This window comes from Bolinopsis microptera, chromosome 13, assembly GCF_026151205.1.
Source record: "Bolinopsis microptera isolate Bmic1 chromosome 13, MBARI_Bmic_1.0, whole genome shotgun sequence".
NCBI classification, from domain to species: Eukaryota; Metazoa; Ctenophora; class Tentaculata; order Lobata; family Bolinopsidae; genus Bolinopsis; species Bolinopsis microptera.
The window spans coordinates 12,175,258-12,200,010 of NC_087084.1; the positions used below are offsets into that span (position 1 = coordinate 12,175,258).

The window sequence follows — 24,753 nt, forward strand, 5'->3', positions numbered from 1 at the left end:
ACATTAGGGCTTATGTAAAGTTGCTATGTAACTCCATTTTAGCATGTAAATACCCATTACGAGAATCATATTATACCATATTGTGTAACGAGATTACTGAAATGAGCTGAGAATTGTATCAGGCTAAATCTGATTGCTATTGAGTGTTCTAACTTTATAACCTCATTTTGTAGCTCCCATCTTACAGTCCAGATGAAGGTGAGAATGAAAATTGAACAATTTTTACCCATCTATTTGTCAAACAAGTATAGTTTCTACTGGCCTTGTTAGTAGACATTTACACTCATGGATCCGTCCCTCAGACTAAACTTGTGTCTGTAACTAATGTTTAGGACTTTAGGAGGATACGACCATGACAGACTCAGTGAATCTAGGTACCCTCTAAGAGACAGGACTGGATTGCCTCTCTAAAAGGACGTCATATGATGTTATAATACTATTTGTCATACAAATTTCCAGGACCACTGTCTAGAAGTGAGCAGACAGGCAAATGTCATGTGCCAAGTGAGGGTTAGATGGGTAAAGGTAGTGCCGTGCAATTATTAGCTCTTGCAATTAGCTATTAATTAGCAATAATAGCTTATTATTGCATCTCATTGTTCCTCCTCGTCGTTCCTTTTGTCTTGTAACCATGACATATATGGGTTTGTAGAATTACGGCTAATCCCAAACACACGGACTAATTCCTGCCCTCGGAATTTCCTGGTTTGCATGCTTTAGATTTTCATTTTATCCCATACTTTTCATCACCAAATAAATACTCACAACCAATCAAGAGATCTAAATAAAATGACAAGAATTCAACTAGAAAGTTAAGGAATGCCATCAGTAACATGAAAATAGATTCCCCGCATAGATCCCCTTGTCCACAGTCCACTTCACCCACACACCCACACTGTGTGTCAAACATGTTGTGTTAACATTTCAGCCGTCACACTAACAGCACTGGCCACATATATCCTGCATTTAACCAATTACTCCGCTTTAATTAACCTTTAGAACATACGTAACAAGCAACATTCCGTGGCTTGACAAGTGAATTGGGCAGCCGAGTCAGCCGTGTTATAGAGTTGTAAGCTATTTTCAATGCTGGTGAGCGGGTTTCCTGGATTAGTACGTTGTTGGTGTCCGTGATTTTGTTAGTGAATTATGAACGTCAAGGAGTCGCGACTGTCGACACGTTTTGTTGCTTTAATGTTGGGCTGACTCCACGTCGTGATGATAGATCATACTCTTTGTCTTTGATATTTGGGAGTTAAGTAGTATTGCAAGTTCGTGGTCTTTGTGATCTAGTCCTGACGACCTGACTGTGTGATTTGGTCGAATATCCTACTAATACCACCTACTACGTGATCCTACACGTGTTCCTACACCTACTACGTGATCCTAAACTTGTTGACCTAAAGCAAGATCCACATTCTAGTTCGACTCTAGCTCTACAGTATACACGTTATTGATCCTGGATCGTCCCGGCTGGAGAACTGGTCGGCTATTTACCTGGTTCTCGAGGATCCTACCTGTTGTTATGAACCACTTCGTTGTAGGGGGTATGGCTCTATCAGGGGCCTCCGCTATCCTCTATGGTATTGTTAGATACGTTTCCAGTTTTGATAGCCAAATATCGGATAGTAGAGTCAGGGATAGCCGAGATACGGATCATGATATAGACCAGTGTGAATCTTATTCTGAGTGTTGCGAAACTTGTGATGAGACAACTTGTAGGTCCACAGAAGCTGAGTCAATGACGGAGGATGGAAATAATAAGTGTATCTGTGCAGTTCTCAGAAGTCTGGAATGTACAGAAAATTCTGTTACACATGATAAGATAGATCCAGGGACAGTCAGTAAAGGTGAAAATGAGGAGGCATGGAGTGACTTCACTTCTACATTGTATGCTTTTGAGGGAGAGTTGGATCTGTCTGATGTGTCAGAGACTGAGGATCCTACTATTATAGAGGACGGAGAGTTCGCTTGTCAAGGTAGTGCCAGGGTAACGGGGTTTGTTGCCAGGGTAACGGGGTTCGTTGCCAGGGTAACGGGGGTTGTTGCCAGGGTAATGGGGTTTGTTGCCAGGGTAACGGGGTTTGTTGCCAGGGTAATGGGGGTTGTTGCCAGGGTAACGGGGGTTGTTGCTAGGGTAACGGGGGTTGTTGCCAGGGTTACGGTTTTTTTTTTCTCATACTAAAATAACGTGGATAATGGTTTTTTCCTCCCTGTCAAATGTAATTTCCAACAACACTCCTATTATTTTTTTTCAATAATAAGAAACTAGAATGTGTACAGACTACCCACCCACACCCACTTAAAGGAAGAGTAATATGTTGAGTGTTAACCCAATATAAATATTCAACTAAATGGTATCCCTTTGAAGCACCTGTCAGCTGTGTTTGCCAGCGTGCAGCTGTGGTTAATTAACTTTAATTATCATAATGAGCAGAACTTGCTGAGGCCCCCCGGCCTTTAAGACATTTACACTGGTTCATAAGAAGTAACATTGGGTTGTACAGGAAGTTTCCGATGTTGTGTTATGTTGGACAGTATAGAAAATCTAGTAAGAATGCACAACTCTATAATATAGTGAATAATATACAGTAATGTATTATAGTAAACACAGTGTAGAGCTCTAGAAGCAAGACACTGGATTATAACAAATGTACATTACATGTGATTAAGTGTACCGTATGCAGTAGGGACCCATTGTACAATACACCGTATCTATATAATTACTGCACCACTGCTCACTGCTCATATCCTAGATGATTACAGTATGAATTTGAAGCAGCAACCTACAGTCTGCACGCTTCCGCAACACTTGCACTTTAACGTTTATTAGAAAAGATAAAGGAGTTATAGGAGAATGGTGACATCCTGCCCAAATGTACTTACAGAGAATATCACCTAATTAATTAACTAATTAATTAACTAATTAGCAGTAGACACAGTGTTTTGTAACGTGTTCCAAGGAAAACATGGGTAAATTGGGTACTTACACTCAATAACTCTTATCATTGGGAAAGCAGCGACTGGTTTAGCTACTCTAACTAAGATCACATTAACTTTAAAGCAGCAGTTGCTTTACAGTTACTGTAGTTTTGTTTAAAATGTGGCATAGCTTCGTAAATCCCGATTGTCTCAAATGAATCTGACAAGTTTTGTCCTAGAGAAACCTTTTAGTGATATCCGTATTTGTCATAAAACAAGCCTTCAAGCCTTCAAATATTTCTCACGGCTACATAACTCTTTCGTTGTTAAATTTCTTTAACTCTAACTCCGACGAGACAGCCAGCACGTGATGCTTTTGTTACGTACAAAAATAAAATACAATCATTATCTAAAATATTTCTTAACACGTGACGGCGTATTTTTAGGATCAAGTGCGAAATTCTCGAGCATAACAATCAGACAACAAACCGCATGCCATCATGGACTGGATCTCGGAAATGCTGACAGACCAGCCTGAAACTAAATCACCGACAGACGAACAAACAGACAAACACACAGACAAACAGACAGATAAACAGACTGGTTTGACAAGTAGGGGAGAGACGAACACGAGACACACTCAGACTGTTGGGCTGTATCGTAAGAACAAAGCTTGTCAGGTTTATACTAGCAAGAAGCGGAGTGATCTTAGTGCGTCAGAGCAGCTCATGATTATGCAAGGTTACCTAGTTACCTAGTTACCTAGTTACCTAGTTCATACTACTATAACTGATAGATCGTATCACTTCATGATTTATACACAATATTATTTCAATGTTAATACTACTATACATTTTCTGCTACTGTTCAATGGGGCCAAGTTCAGGGACATAGAGAAAAAATGGAAACGATTCGAATCTTGTAAAGTTCCAGCATAATATGTGCTATCATTATATAAGAAAATAAGATCGGCTCATTTTTTAAAGATTTAAGTTACCCTACCAATTCGTACTACCTGTCGCAGTTTCTACCAATCCATAGATATTTAGTTCCAAATATAAAATACCTGTCACAGACCTTGGAATTTCTCCGACATGAGTCTATATCGAGCTCGTACCAACACTCAGACACCTGCTGGAACTCCCAGAACTTAAAAATATCAGCCACAAAAACCTTCTTATTGCGTACCAGCTGGTATTTCTAGAACGCTTTGTGTTGGTTTTATAGCCGAGAATTAAAAGATCTCGGTACCATTACACTAATAATCTGCATTAATCGTCCATTGTTCGATATAATAGTACCTGTCTTGTTGACAAGTACTCTGAAAATCGGTTAAATCCAAATTTATTTTAGGAAAAATGCAATTAATTCTGGATAGGACATCGACTAAATCGTAAAAATGTGAAATTTGAAAATCATTTCTGCTATAACAGATTAAGATTGATATACATTGAATACTAAAAGACTATGATCAAATTGATGTGATAATAAATAATTATCTTTAACATGATATTATTTCAGGTATAGTGTCTAATCTAGGAGCGCTCAGAGATGAGAAACATGAGCACGACGAGTTACGACAAGAACAGCTTTCTGAGCTAGAGGGACAGTTCGAATTCAAGGTTTGTTTTTTTTGTTTGTTTGTTTGTTTGTTTGTTTGTTTGTTTGTTTGTTTGTTTGTTTGTTTGTTTGTTTGTTTGTTTGTTTGTTTGTTTGTTTGTTTGTTTGTTTGTTTGTTTGTTTGTTTGTTTGTTTGTTTGTTTGTTTGTTTGTTTGTTTGTTTGTTTGTTTGTTTGTTTGTTTGTTTGTTTGTTTGTTTGTAGCCCACTCCCAGTTTACCAATCCCTGTTTACACATCAAGGACTGGGGCAAAAAGAAATGACAATTCTTTTGCTCCTCCTATATGTTTTCTCCACAGCCGCCTCAATGTTAAGAAAATTGGCCGACTTTTAGACCAAATTCTTGGTATTAATAGGGAATTTTGACAATTCCCATCGGACGTTAACATATTTGTAAGTTCCCTTGATATTTCATGCTCCAAATACGGGTTCTTTCGTCTACTCACAACTTTTCTCGGTGTTTAAAAAACATTTCCTCTGAAGTTCATTCCACCAAGATAGTATCAAGGTAGGAAACCTGCAGTGTTTCATCATGTTATCACAGATGTATCAGTGCCGACTAACTGTCTCTATTTACCACTAGAATTTTGTGAGAGTTCCCTCTTAGACATGATAGAGTTTAACACTGGTGGTGATGGGAATATTAGATCTTTAAATCTTCCCTGGGCCAACATTTTTAATTTTCAGCAAACGGAATTCTAATAGAAACCCTTGTTTCATTCGCATTCCATAACATTTTTTCACACAACCCCCCATGGCCTTGATCTTAAACAATGTGAGCTGAATATTTCACTCCTTGTCCAATGAACACAGGGCCAGGGGTGGAGAATATCAGAAAAATGCTGAGAAATAGGATCTCCACAAAAGCAATGAACCTTCAACGCCGGTAATACCTCACCAAGTTCATTATTTAACTAACAGCGTTTCCTCGTTACTGTCGGCAGGAAGAATCAGGTACTCTACCTGTCACTACACACATGTGTGTCACTGTATGTGGTGTTCCTACTACAGTAGATTTATATATCAGATATTGAATTCCGCGGTACAGTGTACGGCATATACCGGGTACATGCCGTTACAGTGTACGGCCTATACCGGGTACATGCCGTGTCCCACTTTCCCTGCAACATTCCGTGAAGGCTTTGAGAAAGCCATGCCGCTTCTTTTGTTCATGGCACTGGCGAGAACTGAAAAGAAATAGCTGAGGTTTACTTTTCTGTTTATACCGGAATGCTTGTTATAGCTGATAGGTTCTAATTGGCAATATGATAGGTTCTAATTAGCGATATTATTAGTTGACGAGCCAGCATTTCTGTATAATATATTGGAGGAAAACAGGTTACTTTTTGAGGTATTCAAAATAATACTCGCTGTTTTTTTGTTTTAAGGTTCTTTGGTATAATGAGGTGGTGATGTTTTATATCAGGGTATATCAGTTGGCAGGCTTCCAAATACCCTTTTTTGCAGCCACCCTAGATATAGATCACGCACTAAAATGTCAACAATGTGATATGTGATCTTGTAGATAAACATTGTAAACGTAAACAATGAGGTGGTTAAACACCATTAACTATTATATTATACTTATTGTATCGGCAATGTGCTTATCAATTGGTAGTAACAACTAACATTAGATCGGAAAATAATTCACAAAACGGTCACATCATAATTCCATCAAACAAATATATCATCGACTGTAAAAGTCAATAGTCATCAAAACAGCCTTTCAACAGGCACCTTGTGACACTCCGCCCTGATTCCATCAGGTCTATAGACCTACCGTAATACAGCCACAAACAAGCCATGAGGATATTAGAACGGTACTAATTTACGGGAATATAGCCAGCTATCTCTCCTCTCTACTGGTGCAGATAGAAGCCAATTTTAACACATTTTTGTGTTCATATGTCATAGGTTTCGATACATTCTTGTGTTCATCGAAACACATAGTTATATCACATATTTGCTTTCAGATATCGCAGTTGCAGCAGGAAATGGAGTTACAGGCCCGGAAACTGCGGAACACCGAGGAAGAGCATCGCCAAGCTATTGATGAGCTCCAGCAACGTGAGGAGAGGCTTATAAAACAGGTTGGAATTGTCAACTATTCTACTGGTATAGACTATAGGTAGTTCTGGTCAGACATAAACTGCTGTTTACGTTGCTTTTTACTATTTGCTGTTTACTATTGCTTTTTGGTTGTATCACGGCTGTAATTATAAAGCGGAACGTTTTTTAAGAAACGGATGAAGATCGCTTCAATAATATATAAGCGGCAAAGCTTATGTCATAACCTGTATTTTTAGATCTGAAGAATGCTAGTTAACATTTTTGCCGCCGTCAACCACGAATATAATACTTCTCTTCATACCATGAGATATTAAAACTATGGCTAACGTTCTGTCAGTAACACTTTGTTGTTTAACTATAAATAACTTACTTTAATTAATACAGCTGGACGGTAAGACTGTTTCGGAGCAACGGTTACAAGAGATTCTCAATGCTATGGAAGTCGAAAATGCTAAGCTGGTCCAAATGAACAAAGAGGTTATTAATCCTTTTCAAAACGTTTATAATACCTTAGTATATCTTTAATTTATATGCACATTGTTAGAATTGTTGACTGAATTCCTTACGAATTCCTCGGATCAACTGTTGGACTAAACCCAAAAGTACCAATACTTGAGATGCCTACGCAAAGTATGTGATATTACAACACATAAGGATTCGTTTTAATGAAAACTGTCTACTTTTTCAGAAGCCTGACATCAGATCAACATTTTCACCGGCTGTGTTGGCTCAACTTAACAATATTCCTACAGGTTATAAACTATTTTAATCATTGCCATTTTTAAAGTTCAATTAAAGTTTGAAAACGATCAGTCCACATTACATGTCGTGGCTGCTGGGTATTCCTAATCCAAAGACCAAAAGAGGAATTTTCATCAGCTAGGAACAACCGATATACTTATTGTCAACGAATTGAATTACTTGTAATGTTCCTATGTTGTCAAACACTGAAACACAGGCAATGAAGCCCCTAAATTGGAGTGATTTCTTTAATAACAATGACAACCAATAATACTAACACGACTATTGCTACCAGTTGAGAACTCTCCTGATCTAGATGTTGTACAGAAGCTCCTTGCATCTCAGCCTGTAACGATGCTCCAAGAATCGTGAGTACTTCCAAGTGGCGAATATTTAGTCTTAAGTAATTGTTTCCAAGGACTAAAGAGCGTTACTTGACCAGTGACAAACTCTACATTTGAACAACAAAACAGATTTAGAAATGTACTGACATGGATCACGCGAATCAATTTTGTATGTTAACTTTATCATGACTGCCAATTTGTGTGCGCGCGCAATTCTTCAAAATAACGATTTGATCGATGTCATGTCGCGCGCGCCGCATGTGCGTCCTTTTGAATTTTACGTCTACCTCGTGCGAGCGACATCACATTTCTTTCGAGATGTCAGATGACAGATGTCAATCCCATACAACTTCCTAATTCTCGGTAAGAGCAATCTGACCAGATACTGAACTTTCGATGAGCTTTCTAACACAATCATTAATTTCAGGTCGTCTCCAGCCAAAGAGGTATGCGATGTGGTCAATTGGCACATTTCCTTAAAACGTTTAAGAATTATTGATTATAATTATACATTCTAACAAACAAAATTCAACACATGGTTGCCACCAGTAATTTTCCCTCGAATTTAGATTTAGTGTTGCTATTTACAGAATAAACCACAAAATTGGCAACGAAAAGTCTAATCAAACCACCGTGAATTACCCGAATATTATATTGTTTGGTGTCACTTGTAATTTATAGGCACTGAATTAGTTTCAAGAATTTCTGTCAACTATCGCCAAATTGTGTAATTTTTACCGAGCTGACAATTAACAGCTATGCAACGTAATTGATTATATGCCAACCGAAACCTTCTTCAAGTACTGGCCATTTACACTTTTCGTTTTGTCTCTCCGTGAAATATGCCGCTTTTCTGCTGCCTACCGAGGCTTAAGAACTTAATTAACGTAAGTTAGAAGTTGTAAAACAAGGAAGTTAGTAAGTATGTAAGAAAGGCCTGCTCTAAATATCTCCACTAAATAATAATTCCAATCCGAGCACAGTTTCCAGGCTTATATTACGAACTTTTCGTTGGAACTAACAAACGAATCACGTACGGATTGTACATTGTAAGTTACATAGTATATATTCACCTGGGCAAAGTTTAACGGACATCAGGTGAACAGTGTAGCATGTCAATATTGTGGTTCCATTTCCAATCACAGTACTTTGTGTGCACTGACGTCCATATGCTAGTGACTATTTTTACTGGCAGTTCCTAAACCAGCTAACAATACGAATTATACAGGTTCCGTTGGAAAAGCGTCATATTCCGTTCGTTGATAAGCCGTACATTAAAAGTGAGACTTTTATTTGTTTTCAATTTCTTACATTTGAAATGAGACTTATGTTAACCATCTCGTTTTTTCACCTTTTTTTTCATCTCGTTTTGCTTTTTTCACACCATTTTCCTCTTAACCATTATTTGGAGAAGTTTTTAGTTTTTCGCTAATTCTACGACAATTTTTATCTACCATCATATATTAATATAATATATTTAATTAATGTATAATTAATAAAAACACAATTCCAGCGTACTACGAACATCCCACTGATGCTATCGATGCAGCCCGCAAGGAACTCCAAAACGAAATTGCTATTCGGCTGCTGAATGCTACTGGTTCACCGGTAAGTCTTTTAGTTGTTTTTATGTTTCGTGTCACGTGAGACTGAGTTGAAGGTCACGTGGTCACGTGGGTATGAAATTGTTCTGTGCCGTAAACAAAGGTTATAAAATAGAGGTGTTTAAAAATAGCGTTCTTTTATCTAATATCGTTTCATTTTTCTTGTCGTATCAGTATTTACTATTTGGTATTCGTTACGAGTATTTGCAGCTTATTCGACATTGCGACACACTTATAGTGTTTAATTGCACAATTAGGGATGACTGGCACATAACTTTTGCATCAATAAGATAAGTATATTATAACAATAAATATAGCACTTTTAAGTGGAATATAGAGAAGTCCAGCTTCCATAATATAGCAATGATATTTAAAACTTGACAGTTTACTTTTATTAGACTTACATCCCCATAGAAGTGAATAGTAATCCCTTCCACTATGTATTTCTTCACGAATCATCATAAATCTGATCAACAATTTCGAGAGAAATTGTACGGTATTCTGTCTCAATGAAACATACTATTTGACTTGCCAGGAACTGTTCGTTTGGTATTAAAAATTCATACAATATCCTTGCTGATTAACTTTTTCCTAGTTTCAATTACGATTTACTTCTACCAATACACTTCGCCTACCAATGGCAGGTAATCACATCAGTATTTAATGCCAAGTCAGTATAATATCTCATCAACATAGTTTTATATCCCCTACTTTTGCTACAGCTGCAGGGCACGCGCAGAAGTAATTGTATTATGTCTTCACCCTTTTTCAATTACGGCAACGTTCGACAGTAATTCTCTGCTGCATGTCACACTGGTGTCATGAGCAACCCTGATGCACACTTCTCCTATTTACTCTGCACTCATTGGCTCGTATAGTCACGTGACTGTTCAGGCGAAATGCCATTGGTAATTCGTACAGCACGTGCATTTTTTATGTTTTAGTTTTCTGTTCGATGACAGATTTTCCATTTCAAATGTTGCCTAACCCCTGCCTATTGGCTTGACTTTTGTTCTTTTTATGTTAGATTTTTTTTCTATGTCTAGTTATGGTGTTGTGATGCAACTTTTCAGTGATCGTATTTGAATCCAATAGTATAAGCGATTGTTCAATTTTTAAACTTATTTAAATGAAAGTAGTGAAGTTCTTATTTGAATAAATAAAAAGTTTTCATCAACAGCAGCCAAATTTTATCAGCAGCCAAATTCCACCAGCTGTACTACTTGCAAACACTTAGCAAATAACCCTGAGATGGAATTGCATTGAAATGATGAAATAACTTGAATACCGTATATAGAAGAATTTTAGATAGAGAAGAAAATAGAAGTCAAGATTCTTGGCATTCTTCATCTTAACTGAAGCTGTTGAAGGAACAATTTACAAGCTGCTAACAACGTAGATTTAGCACAGTAGAATCTATGAAATTTAGAGAAATTAGTAATTACATTCGATTATGTTCGTTTAATTTATTTCCAGCTTACGGTGTAGTGGAAATTGAATACCGTTGTTTTTATTATAAGAGTATGATAAAGATTTCGGATACAAAATTCTGTAACATAGGCCCACTTTTTTCGATTAAAGAGATTATACTTAATTATAACGACTACGTTTTTCTTCCCTCTAATAGTCTGATAACTTTTTCCTTTCTTTTCTCAACCTTAATGTTTGCTCAGCAGTTCTCGGAATGATTCTTACCTTCTTATCTCTATTAGCTGAATAACGTTGTTCGCGTAGTGAAGTAGTGAAGTAGCTGTGAAGTTGCTCCGAAGTATAGCTGCCCCACCCAAAGACCAGGATGGATTTCGTGGCCTTCTCGCACTACTACGCTTCACTGATCGAACCTAAAGTACGAGAATCTAAAGATGGACCCGATAGAAAACAAAAAACTCAGAAACGAAAACTCAGACATTATTCACCTTGGAAGGTTGCACTTTTGAATGATTTTTGTTCCAGCGAAAATAAGGTTCAGCTAGGAGTTGCAAAGAGAGTTCCAGCTGATCCGCTGTGTTACATGGACAGTTTCCCACGTAACGGTTGCCATGGTTACAGTTTGTCACGTGACGGTTGCTGCCATGATTACAGTTTGTCACGTGACACTGATAAAAGCATGTCACGTGACTCAAACAGTTTGGATCTGGTGGAGTACTGTCTACAGTTGTTAGATCGTTACAGCGTTTCCGGATCATTCGTGTGTCTCAACAAGTCAAACTTCTGCAAGTGCAAATCATTCGGCAGTGAAATGACGAGAACCAGGAGGATGGGAAGTTTATATGATGCGCCGTTATTGGAGAAAAGGATGACGTCACGTGACAACAGGGTGACGTCACGTGGCAGCAGCGTGACTGAATCATCAGAATCTCCCAGTGTCTCCCCAGTAACCTCAGATAGTTACAGCCCTGAACACTTACTTCAGACGTTTTATGTATGTTTGATATGAATTTGTCGAAGCATATAATTATCAATCGCTGTCATTTTTAATGAGAACAATTTCAATTGCAGCAGTTGTTATATTTAATTTTATATCGTGATCAAGTCATCAAATGGGTAACGGGCTTGGCTAGGGGCGGGGTGTGGCTTTAGAATGCTAACAATTTAAACTTTATTATCTAATTACCTTCTAATTATAGGAAACCATCTTGGCATTTCAAACATCTGTGAAGAAATAACACAAATATCATACTTTTAAAAACTCATTTTCATTATTGGCAACCACTTTTATTTTCAGGATATAGACTCGTTGTCGAACGAGGACTATCATCATTATAAAGAGCAGATCGACAGAAACAGAATCGCTAAAAATACGTCTCATGTCATCCAACAGTAAGTCGATGGCCACAAAGTTTTAAAAACTGAGTTTTACTGACAACACAATGTTCACTGTTCAGTGTACATTAACAATTAACATCTGCATTCAAAAGTGATGATCATGAGTCAAGGCTCGTTCACATATTACGTAAGCCAGCCTTAGGAGGTTTGGAAAATCTCACGCTAGTGTGATTTATAATCTATGTGTCAAGTGGCTTACGGAGAAGGGTCCTTTAGAGACAATCCCTTAACCCCTTGACGGCCTGGTTTTGAGAAGATTATCTAAAATCATAACCATTCTCAGAGTAAATTTTCTAAAAATGTTCTAAGTTATGATGACCCCGATTTGCTAAACCTGGAAATTTTCAGGTTGGACTCTCAGCTAGCCGATATTTGCCAGCGTGTCAACTCTGGGTCTCATCATGGTTCCCCGCGCGGCTCGGTCTCCGCCAGCCCCATTCCCACCACTCTGCCTCCCAAATCTCCCTCCTTCAGGCGATCCCGAGGTAAGGTTATCATCATTATGAGTTATTCATGTGTGAGTAACCTATGGTGACTAATTTATTATCGAGTGGTTACTTATTTGAATTGGTTACTATTGGTTACTGATTGGGTTGATACTAAGTTGTTATTTGTTAATTTGTTGCCGTATTAAGATATCCTTTGGACTTGGTCGGCTGAACTAAAAACAGAAATTATCAGAAGCACAGATTGAGATTAACAGATATAAGCAGATACTACGCAGCTGATATCTCGCTGAATTTTAGCAGAAATGTAGCACAAATTCACGAAAAGATTTAACTAAACAGCATAACATGATTTTACAGCACTTTTCATTTTTTTACAGAATCCCTGTCTCGGCCCAATTCCTCTAAGCGAACGAAGACTTCCGGACCAGCTTCCTTGCAAGGAGAGTCAACCCCAAATCATGTCATCACAACACCACGTGACGCCATGGCCAAGTCACGTGAAGACTTTCAATCTCCATCGTCTCCGGATTTGTCAGCAGAAAATTTGGTCGCAAGTACTCCGAAAATATCAGCAAAGTCATCTGAAAATATTGTTGGAACCCAACCTGAGCATGCCTACGATTTAGATTTCGATGACGATGACGATGACTCTGACTCGGTTGATCAGGATGTATCCGAAATAGAATTGCCGGATGAATCGACAATCCCGCGCGCCTCACAGCACGTGCTTCAAGGAATATCACGAGATGAGCACGTGGAGTCAGATGAGAGCGAGGAGATCCCCGAGGAAGAGGCGTACTCTGATGACAACGCTTTTGATGACGACGAGCTGTTTGGTGAGTCGCGTGAACAGTTGTTTTTCTTGTGGGATGTAGTGGACATATCTCTAGATTTCATCTGATATTATCTCAAAGGGAGGGTTTATGTGAACTTTTAAAGCCTACACAATCGTAAAACAGACATGGCTTAAGATTAAGATTTATTCCTCAGTTCCTCTCATGATTGTTTTTCCTTCTGTGAACTATTATTAAACCAAAGAATATCTTCAAGCATAATAACTTAAAAGCACAACATTTTCTTATATCACATTCTGTCCATTCAGCATTTCTGGCGCTTCTGCTATATGCCCGTCATTTGCATTGCTACTTTCACTCGTTTATTTTGAAGCTACCCCAAGAAACCAGTTTCGCTCAATGTTTAATGAATGATATTTCAGAGGAAGCAGAAAAGCCAACTCCGGGCTACAGCTTGCGAGATCCTAATTACAACCCGTAAGTTTGCACTTAATTAAGTTTTAAACTTTAAAGACAATTTCTGAACTTACTCTTGATGAAAATTCCTATCTAAGGCATTGGAATTGTGATTTTTGGGGTACTCCAAATTACTTCGTCTACGAAAGCAGACGGATTGATTGAAAGATGGGGATTTTACACTTCATATTTATGTTCGCAGTAGAGAATTTGAATATTCGGATCATCCTGAGGTCAAAATAAATGTTTCTAGGTATGAGTCGCAACATCGTGAACAGTGTCCATAATTGTATAATCGCATTGAATTTAACACACTTCTTATTAAATGTTACATTATATTATGTAACTGATTAGATGTAATGTTTAAATGTAACATCTCACTTTCTAGCATTTTTATCACTTGTTTTAATCCCTTTTAAAATTTAATCGTGTTATTGTTTTGTATGTGTAATAATAGAACCTGGCGGTGTGGGTTGAACGAAATTAAGACAGGTGGTTAAAAACTAAATTTAAGAAGATCGAGGGCTGGGTGTTGTTACCCTGATTGATTAGTTCCGTATCCATGCGACACATTAATCACTACTCAAAATCAAATCTCCAAAAACTGTTCGTAATCAAATCTTAGTCACGTGACTAGTGAGACGCAATTATTTTTCCTCAGCTGTGGTGTCTACAAAGCAGTTACCTTCAAATTATAATGTACAAAATGAAATTTTCTGCACTGTTATGTTTCACCTGACGCAAAATATCGGCTTTGACAGACAGAGTACCAAAAAATAATTTACAGACTTGAAACAGAATTATGTCATTCACAATTGACACTGTCAATGAAATCTTACCACAGAAATAACAGAACTATGTCAATAAAATCTTATCACAGAAATACCAGAACTATGTTAATAACATCGGACCACAGAAATAACAGAACTACGTCAGTAATCACAGTTCGCTGAAATAACAGAAATCTTCCCCCTCCCACAGACTGGATGATGATTCAGAGGACGAGATGGAGGAGTCCAGGTCACCCTCTCCGGTAGTGAAAAGACGACCCACCAATAAAAGTTATCGGGAGGAAGATGACAGTATCTTCTCCTTCGACGGGTGGAGCAAAATGAAAAACGTGAGTTAACCAGATGAAGCGTTTCATTCTTTCCGTATAAATGTTGGAAACTGGTGGCGCGCTGACTTCAGAAACAGAGATCTGAATCGACAAGTTTTCATCAGAATTTGCTTGTGTGTTACAGTATAAATCACTGCCAATATCTCTCAGCGGAACTCGATGAGCGCTGACGACGCTCAGCAGAACATACCGATGGGTCATGTTGCTAAGATGAGGCAGGCGGTGGACGAGTTAAACCGGGCTAAGAGGGTTAAAACAGGGGTTAAGACTGGAGTTGAAATCGTGCCGGTAAGTTGGGGGTTGGGTTTTCGACTTCAAAGTCGCGTATTTCTCATTCAGATATTCAGTTTGTCAATTAGAATTTCTCAAAAACAAGTGCTACTTTTGATGGACAGTATTTGCTTAAAATACAACTATACAAGACTGCCAAGTTCACTGAAACTGTGATTGGATCTCAAAGACTATATTTTAAAGAAAAGACTTACCACCTTGACAAGACGTACCACCTTGCCGTTACACCTTGACAAGACGTACCACCTTTCCGTTACACCTTGACAAGACTTACCACCTTGCCGTTACACCTTGACAAGACTTACCACCTTGCCGTTTTACCTTATCCCTTGACAAGACGTACCACCTTTCCGTTACACCTTGACAAGACGTACCACCTTTCCGTTACACCTTGACAAGACGTACCACCTTGCCGTTACGCCTTGACAAGACGTACCACCTTTCCGTTACACCTTGACAAGACTTACCACCTTGCCGTTTTACCTTATCCCTTGACAAGACGTACCACCTTTCCGTTACACCTTAACAAGACTTACCACCTTGCCGTTTTACCTTATCCCTTGACAAGACGTACCACCTTTCCCACGAAGACAAACCAACAGACACGCCCACAGAACACAAACCAACAGACACCCAAAAAGAATACAACACAAGACACAGACCTATAAACACACCGACCAGACCCACGTGATCAGTCAGAACGATGGACCACGTGTTAACCACGTGTCTCTCTCTCCAGAAGGGGAACGAATGTAAGACCAAACAGCCGAAATCGTGTCCTATAGACGGGGAGGAAGACGACGACTTTACCATATCTTCTCTCAGCGACAGAGACATGTCTCCTGTGTAAGTTGAGACACTTTGGAGGCAGTTTTGAGATTGAGGGGTGTTGAGACAGGGGAGGGTGGGACAACAGTAATTTCTGTTTACCAATCTGATGATCTTTTTTTATCGCATGACGATTCAATTTCATTGGTCTCACCTTATTTATCAAACCATACTCTGATACCGTTTACTTGCTACACAATTTTTTGAAAGTTGATTACAAAACGTGTTACTAACATCCACTGATCTCAGCTTAATTTCAGCGAAATGAAAGTAGACATCAAGCGTAGCTCCCGTAACGGTATAGACGACGTGCTCTGAACAATCCGCACGCGTCACGTGACTTCATTCACCTCGAGTTCATGTTGCCCAGTATTTCATAGTTTCTACCCTGTAGAGTGGAGCAATTGTGCTTTAAATTACTCTTATCAAGTTATCCGGAACTCCTATCGCGTCCTGCAGAACTTCTACTACGCTCGTTTATTCAGAGATTTATTAGAACGACCTCCGAGATCAATCAAGCAGATGTCTAGATGAGATCTCCAAAACTGCTAAACTCTTATCTGAAACAGTAAAGACTATCTTGTATTATAAGGGTAGTGATATAGAACCTTGTTGTTATTATAAATAGACTGTACCTATCTTGTAAAGTTTTATAATGTTCAGAACGTTCCTTAAGATTATTGTTTTCTGCTCTTTTTTTCTCACTTGGGTTCTCACTCTTCTTCTCTTCTATGTTCCGTGCTTACAAATGGAATTAGATTCTAATCTTGAAAGAAATGTACTTATTAAATATTTTTTCGTTAAGGGCTATTCGAAAAAGAAGACGTTCAATGGTCTGCCAAATAGAGATACGTTAACGAAAACATTTTTCACTTCCGATTCAAGGAAAGGAAAGGAATAGAGAGTTTAAACTAAAATTGTGATAAAAGCAATTTTTTGGACGGCCTAACGATGAAAACCACAGAGACTTACAGAGTTGATCTTATTATAATCCGAAAATTGTTTATTAATAATTGTTTAGTGTGATGAATATCTGAACTTGGGTCACTTTCCACTTTCTCTATCAGTCCCTTCAAGTTTGCACAGTAAACTTATAAATGTAAATCTCATGCATTATTCCGAATATCTGAGAATCATTATATTATCGTGTATTAAAACTATTTAATGTTAGAGTTTGTTTAATTGCATTATCAGATTAACGGAGAGAATAAAGGATTTGTCTACAAGTTTTAGTACTTATTAAGACGTAATCTATGATTTGGTGTCAGCTGTTAAACATGAGCACAGTATAATTTACTACTTAGTCGATTAATATATTGTACATTCACCCCAACTTATTAATAAAGTTAAATGAAAATAGGGATCGTTTGAAAAATCAAATTGCTTTACTTACAAATATGTTTTACTCACGTGTATTGGTTTGGAATAATAATTTTGACTAATTACCTAATTAATCAATTAGTGGATTGATTTTTGTCGTGAAATATTTTAAAACAGAGGATCATTTTGTGTGATAATAAATCACTTTAGCTCTAGATTGAACACGCTTGTAGCTGTAGGTGTATGACCAATCATAAATTTGGTTTATTTAAGCAATTAGTATATTGTGTAAGATATTGAGATTTCATAGAATATGAATTTTATGACTGAATTTTAATAGTTGTCTATAGTTAACCGTATTTAATCAGGAGGGGGCTCACTAATTGACAGTTGGGTTGGATTAATAAGGTCATTAATTCATTATTCTAAATATTTTGCCCGATTAAGCGCCTAGAAAATATTCGACCAGAGATTATTGAGAGCATCCACTTCAATACATTAACAAAAGTTATGTACGATGCACTGCTGATGTTTCTTCGTTGCAGCCCATCAGCAGGGACATCCTCTCGAATGTAATGTGTCCCTTCTCCACCATACACATAGCTAGTTTCGTCAGAGGGTTAGGGACAGGGGTGATGGTTATTGTGGTCGGATATGCGTACTTCTCTCCTGGGATAGGATGGCCGTCTGTCTGAGACGCATCATCTTCAGGTCGAGAGTTGGTTGGTACCGGCTTGTAGGATAGCATAGAGGAAGTACAGCCGCTAAACAGTTGGATTGTGCTTTCTTTTAGAGTACAGTCTATAGCTCCTTTATCGTTCAGATCAGTTCGGATCAGCTCGTCCAAAGGGGCTAGGATTTGTTTCATTTCTGAAACTGTGGGTCTGATTGTGTCCAGTGTTGTCCCGCGATAAGGAAACTGCCAGCCCCCTGCACTGTGCTTCTTTTCAGACCACCCTCCGTTAAAGTAAGCATGCTCACCGATGAAAAAGCTGGTGGTATCTGAATTTTTCTTCCAGTATGGCTTTGCTTGCAGCGAAAGGACAGTTTCCCATAGATCAGAGCATGATCTTGAAGTATCAAGTGAGATTATATTTATACAGAATTTGGTAAACTCATCTTCCGTTATTTCGAGATCCTTGTTCTTATCAGCCGCAAGAATCGTCGTATCCGATGATGAGAACGTTTCCTTAATTAAGTCCGTTCTCAACTCAGTGCACTGGGCTATCTTCTGTGTTTGTTCAGGACTCAGCACCGCAAACAAGTCTATCTTTTTAGTGTCAACACTCATCTCATTTGAAATTCCTTGTTACTTAGCACCACATTCAATGGCTCTTTCAGGTCGTATTTGTTTTCTGTCGGCTTCGACCAAGCACAGTCACCTTCGTCAAATGAGTATCCAAAAGCGTTTCTCATTTGACCTCCATGACTGTAGGTATACCTTACCCCTCCGCCAGTCTTCTTTACCCAATCTTCTTGGAGCCACTTCTTTAAACGAACCCGCGTGATTTTCTTGATATCCGCGCTCCGATCAGAAGATGTCTTGGGTGTATACCCAGCCTTCCTCTCGTAATCCTTGGCGCCGTGAATACCGTTGTCTAGAGGAAGAGGTTCCTCTTTAACTTCACTGATCCCAAACCAGTGTCCTACTTGTAGAGCGGATCTTTTGGCGCGCTCGTAGGAGGAGGATACCAGGCTGTCAATCTTTACTCCAGCTTTCAGTAGGGACTGTCCTTGTACGCTAGATCGGCGTAGACCTGGGGGATGTATTCCAGTTAATGTCATTAATTGGAAACAGATGCTTCAGTGAATGCAGTGATATCCGTGCGTCCTTCATTTATTTTAGGGTGGCCAATTGCAAATAACATTACTAGATAAGTACGAAGAATTGAATAATTAAAAGAATTAACAACCAAACCGAGAGGAAATAAGTACTACAATTGACAATTCCGACCGGCTGTCACGGCAACACTATGACTAACAGCCACTATGCGCTATGACTAATAGCCGGCCAAAAGTCATGACAAAACACAAGTAAGCGTCGGCTGTTAGATGGCTGAGAGGAATTTCCTAAAACAAGCAGCCGATTTAGATAGCCTGTTGGTATTGTACCTATTTGCTAAACCGTATTTCCAACCTGCTGGAGAAAGTCGCCTCTGAAGGAAGATGCTGTAATTGGGATCAGTACATGTTCCATCGGCACGACATCCATTCTTCTCTGAGGGACCTAAATTCCAGTTGGTAAGATCATGGCGGCAGGTGGCCGTGTATCCCCCGCTAGTTATCTCGTCTCTGATCCTCAGTAGTTCCGTACAGGTTGCTGCTTGCAAACTCCCAAGTTTGGAGTGCTTGCATTGGCCCGGGATAGCGCAATGTTTGCCGGCTGCTTTGGTGAGATCACTGGAAAGGACTGCTCCGGAGGAATAGGAACGGTAAACTCTCTCTGTAGGCGTGCAGGAAGTGCTATTTTGTTCAAATACCTTCTCCATGTTTTCCTCTAGCTCTTCCACCGTGTACGCAGGTTCACCAACTGAATAATAGTTGTCATCTAAAGGTTCAAACGGACATTCGATTGCGGCAGCCATCATCAAAAATACAAGTAGGAGGAAGGTTTTGAGGAAACCGACCATTTTCCGATCCTTATCAACAGAAAGAGTCTGAGTAGGTGTACTTGTAGCGAAATACGTATACACTGTAACGGCTGGTACAATTGCTGCACAGTTGTTATCAAGGCCAAGGAATGAATATTATGATCTATAACAGCAGCAAAAAATATGTAGTACAGATATATGAATATCATTATTTACAAACAAAACACAGCTGTTTGGGTTAATGAGCATTGCCATTTGTCAACAGCGTAGTTGTTATGACGATCGTGTCAAACCGCATGGAATGTTTTCTCTTTTAAATTGAAATAGACATCTCTAAAGATCTATAGATAGAAAACCATGCTAAAATGGGCCCACCCTTCACTAACCATGAATCTTTGCGTACTACGTGACGCCTTCGGCGGGCGCGCGCTACTGCAAGAGCAAAGAGCGCTAGGGCTTTAGTGGAGTCGATCTGGTTGTCCATTGTTAATGGACTAGCCTAGCGCGGGCTACTTCGTATCACTTGTCTCGCGGGGCTCGGGCGCGATTTAAGTCAAGCAAGTACATACAAGTTTGCGCTATAAGTTGAGCGCTCGATCTTTCGTTTCTCTCCCGTCTTACATTTCCAATTTCGCGTCGCGAGAAGAAAGCGCCGCGCGCTACTTTGAAGAAACTTAAACGAGTAACATCTGCCGTCAAGGGCGTTGCTTTGGTTAGATCAAGGCCCATGCCCATGCCCCAATTCAATATGGCTATTGGTTATAGGATTAACCCTAACCAATAATTAGACTGAGATGGGCCCGGGCCTTACTAGACTGGGCCGCGCTCAGCCTGTCATTCCGCCTAATCTCTATTAATGAACATAATAGCATGGGGTCCCCAGGTAAGCCCGGGCCATTTTAATGTTTTCCCTAAAGATAGGCGCGCCCAAGTATTAGTAATTTACTGCGAAATTTAACGCGAACTTGTTGTAATTGTATCACACTCCAGGCTTTGGACTCCAATGTTAACCTTGCAGCATGGCAGCTGTGTCAGCCCAATATTAATAAATGCTGAGTGCTGATAAATATAATACGCCATTAATTTACACCAACTCCTTTTGAAAATAAAACAATTTATAGACACCCCGTGTAGAAATTACACTACATTTAACTATTGAAGCCATTTTCAAAACTCCTTCTCCATTTGGTTGTTGACCAGTTGACCAGTTGACCATTGTCCCTAATAGCAAAATGGGAAATCATTTTCTATTGCAATAGCATTGGTGCAAAATGCAAATGATATTGATATTAGATATTAAAAGTCCGCGTCCGTCAGTAGTGCAATTTAATCAAAAGGACTAACCGGGCCGGGACCAGACATTTTAAATATTCATCTTTTTGGTGACAATCTCCAAATTATGAAACCAGTTCAATTTATAACTGAGCTAATAGTAACTTTATTCACGAAGGGTTGAATATTGATGATATTAATGTCGAGGATTGTACCATTACTGATATTAATCATAATGTCGAGGATTGTACCATTACTGATACTTTTATGATGGCTACAAGCCGATGACAGTAACACATAATATCTGAGCAAGCCATAGACTAGTAGACTGATTAAAAGTGAAAAGACTGTAGTTCATGTTAATGTTGGACACACGTTTTATACCTCTTTTCGTGCGGCGCGAAGTGCGCGTGGCGGCCGAAGATAACAGATAAAAGGTATACAACGTGTAGCAAGTTAATTTAGAAGGTGTAACTTAAACTTATTGCTTTATTGTGGGAGCAGGATAAGGGTGTGGTTACAGTGTGGTTACAATGTGATTACAATGGCTACGTAGCAGCGTGTGGACACTGGCCATAACAATGTAATAACAAAGGAAATATAAGGAGTTATAAACTTCCAGTTTACCTCATAGAGATTAAAGTCGTCACAGTGGCAATACGTAGCGTTTCATTACAATTAAATTGCCTTATCTGAATAGCTGTCTGCGATGCGGCAAAGTTCAAAAAACTGATCATACAGACTGATTATAAAAACTGATTTTAGTTTATCAGCCCCATTCAAATCACAGACCGACGTGTTCTGAGAGTGACTTAGAAGTAAACTCCCTCCCTCTCAATTATTTATTTTCTTTGCTGTTATTTGAACACTAGTGTAACCTTGTATCACGTGGTGACCCCCACTGTCGCTTCACTATAATAGTGGAGAGTTTCTACGATACAGGGGAGCCGCGCACTCGTGCGCGGCGGGTCATACAACGTATGACAAGTGTAACCCGTGCCTTCGGCCGGGACTTCACTATCGCAGTCGAATTTAATTTAATTCTGAGCGCCCAACACGTATCCAATAGTATTAGTAATACTTAATAGGCAATCTTACGGCTCCTGACTCTACTACCAAATTACCTAATTATATACCAAAGCTGTGATTAGAGGAGCTGTAAATGGGGAGATAGTGCGAGAGAGAGAGAGAGAGAGAGAGAGAGAGAGGGAGAGAGGGAGAGAGAGGGAGAGAGGGAGAGAGAGAGAGAGGGAGAGAGAGAGAGAGAGGGAGAGAGAGAGGGAGAGAGAGAGAGAGAGATAGAGAGAGAGAGAGAGAGAGAGAGAGAGAGAGAGAGAGAGAGAGAGAGAGAGAGAGAGAGAGAGAGAGAGAGAGAGAGAGAGAGAGAGAGAGAGAGAGAGAGAGAGAGAGAGAGAGAGAGAGAGAGAGAGAGAGAGAGAGAGAGAGAGAGAGGGGAAAAAAGTGAGACACTAAATTAGTACCACATTTGGGGTATAAATCTATCAATTTATCAATATCTAAGAATAGATACATGGTAAGCTATTTCTTCTGTTTTGAAATTTAGACATTCTGTAATCCCCACCCTCTTGCAGTTTCGTAAACACTCGTTGATACAGGACTAACCAGAATTCTTCACCCACCCACATCTCGTTTCCTATTGTTCCGTCCGCCTCTCCTATGGGGAGCACTGCCTCAACTATTTTATTGTTTATTCTTGACCAACCAACATGAAGTCATGTCTTACACTCCAATTGCCGTTGTTTTCCAATCGCTAATTGATAATGAGTGTTCTGCTGGACCCCTCCCAAATTCCATCCATCTCCCCATTTGGGTAACACAGCTCCTTTGGGGAGCACTGCCTCAACTATTTTATTGTTTATTCTTGACCAACCAACATGAAGTCATGTCTCACACTCCAATTGCCGTTGTTTTCTAATCGCTAATCGATAATAAGTGTTCTGCTGGACCCCTCCCAAATTCCATCCATCTCCCCATTTGGGTAACACAGCTCCTTTGAGGAGCACTGCCTCCACTATTTTATTGTTTATTCTTGACCAACCAACATGAAGTCATGTCTCACACTCCAATTGCCGTTGTTTTCCAATCGCTAATTGATAATGAGTGTTCTGCTGGACCCCTCCCAAACTTTATTTGGGTCAACACAGCTGAACGCTCTTCCACCTTTTGTTTATGTTAGCTACATCTTCAACACGAAAAGGTGTCTGGTGGTCTCACACTCCAATTGCTATTGTTTTTTTTTTCACTGCATGCTGCCATGTGGGATGTTTAAGAACGACAACATCATTTCAATTTTTATTATTTCGATCTGACCCAAATTTGAGGAGCTTGCTACAATGATAATGTTTAAAGCTACTTTATCCACTCTTCTAGCCTTGGTCTTTGCTCTTGCAACTTCTAATGATGGCACCTGTAACGGGAGCGCTTGCACCAGAGGTGACACAGCCTACATTGCACTAGAACTTGGCTCTAAACTGACGTCTCCCAACGGCGATGTTTCTTTAAAGATGCAGGCAGATGGAAACTTGGTGCTTTACTGCAGCCTTGGAAACGCTATTTGGTCCTCCGGAACTGGTGGTACAACCGTGAAAGAAGGTCTTCGCTTCCAAGCTGATGGCAACCTCGTTTTATACAGCACAGGAGGTGGAGCACTCTGGAGCTCCAAATCTAGTAGAGTAATTAATAAAGGTGCCACGTTAAAAGTTCAAGATGACGGCAACGTCGTTCTTTACACTGCAGATTCTGTTGTTGTCTGGAAAACAGGGACTAAATGTGATGTTGATGGTGGATGGACTGCATGGAATAACTGGTCTGACTGCTCAGCAACTTGTGGAGGACAACAAACAAAATCTAGATCCTGTACTAAACCAACCCCAGCTTATAATGGAGATGACTGTGAGGGAGAGGAAACGAAAACTCAAAAGTGTAATGTTGGATGCTGTACCGATTCCGCGTGTTTCCGGGGTGAAACAGAATTCCGGTTACTGGAACGAGGCTATCAACTGACGTCTTCAAACGGAAGGTATGAGTTGAGGATGCAGACAGACGGAAACTTGGTGCTCTACTGCAATGGAGTAGGGCCGGCTATTTGGTCCTCAGAAACAGACGGTAACGTTTATTCGGCAGGTCTATTTTGGCACTCTAATAACAACCTCGTCATATACACCGGCAACAAGAATAAAGGTCTCTGGTGGTCCGGTACTTGGGACACCGATGTTAACACGTTGAAAGTTCAGAATGGCGGCAACGTCGTTCTCTACAATGACGAAAATGAGATTCTCTGGAGTACAGGGACTGGTGGACAATGTTAGAACTTGACAATGGACCAAAATTGTTTTCAATAGAATAGGAGTTATTTGACATTATGGTCAATCAAATGGTGCTACTCTAATTGTTTATCGCATTTTAAAGTTATTGACTGTGTTTCTTTTTGTTTCGTTTTAAACAAAGTGCTCAATTAAATTTTACTCGGCGTGCTGGGTACGAGC

General features: G+C 39.4%; 1 protein-coding gene across 7 annotated transcripts in view; it reads left to right on the plus strand.

Annotated features, from left to right (window-relative positions):
* LOC134825089 (cilium assembly protein DZIP1L-like) overlaps nucleotides 1-17,707 on the plus strand; it is a 51,666-nt gene extending 33,959 nt beyond the window's left edge. For 4 of the 7 annotated variants that reach the window (XM_063837219.1, XM_063837223.1, XM_063837221.1 and 1 more), the window contains 17 exons: nucleotides 4,444-4,544; nucleotides 6,515-6,631; nucleotides 6,996-7,088; nucleotides 7,300-7,363; nucleotides 7,648-7,720; nucleotides 8,124-8,142; nucleotides 8,925-8,976; nucleotides 9,210-9,304; nucleotides 12,026-12,120; nucleotides 12,475-12,611; nucleotides 12,953-13,411; nucleotides 13,792-13,846; nucleotides 14,028-14,078; nucleotides 14,807-14,945; nucleotides 15,096-15,233; nucleotides 15,976-16,082; nucleotides 16,325-17,707. In XM_063837219.1, coding sequence (XP_063693289.1) covers nucleotides 4,444-4,544; nucleotides 6,515-6,631; nucleotides 6,996-7,088; nucleotides 7,300-7,363; nucleotides 7,648-7,720; nucleotides 8,124-8,142; nucleotides 8,925-8,976; nucleotides 9,210-9,304; nucleotides 12,026-12,120; nucleotides 12,475-12,611; nucleotides 12,953-13,411; nucleotides 13,792-13,846; nucleotides 14,028-14,078; nucleotides 14,807-14,945; nucleotides 15,096-15,233; nucleotides 15,976-16,082; nucleotides 16,325-16,382 — 1,853 coding nt within the window. In that variant the 3' untranslated portion in view covers nucleotides 16,383-17,707. Of the gene's footprint in view, nucleotides 1-715; nucleotides 1,980-4,443; nucleotides 4,545-6,514; nucleotides 6,632-6,995; nucleotides 7,089-7,299; nucleotides 7,364-7,647; nucleotides 7,721-8,123; nucleotides 8,143-8,924; nucleotides 8,977-9,209; nucleotides 9,305-12,025; nucleotides 12,121-12,474; nucleotides 12,612-12,952; nucleotides 13,412-13,791; nucleotides 13,847-14,027; nucleotides 14,079-14,806; nucleotides 14,946-15,095; nucleotides 15,234-15,975; nucleotides 16,083-16,324 lie in introns of those variants that run through there. The other 3 variants (XM_063837224.1, XM_063837220.1, XM_063837225.1) reach the window with 3 other exon arrangements.
* Nucleotides 17,708-24,753: the final 7,046 nt, after the last annotated feature.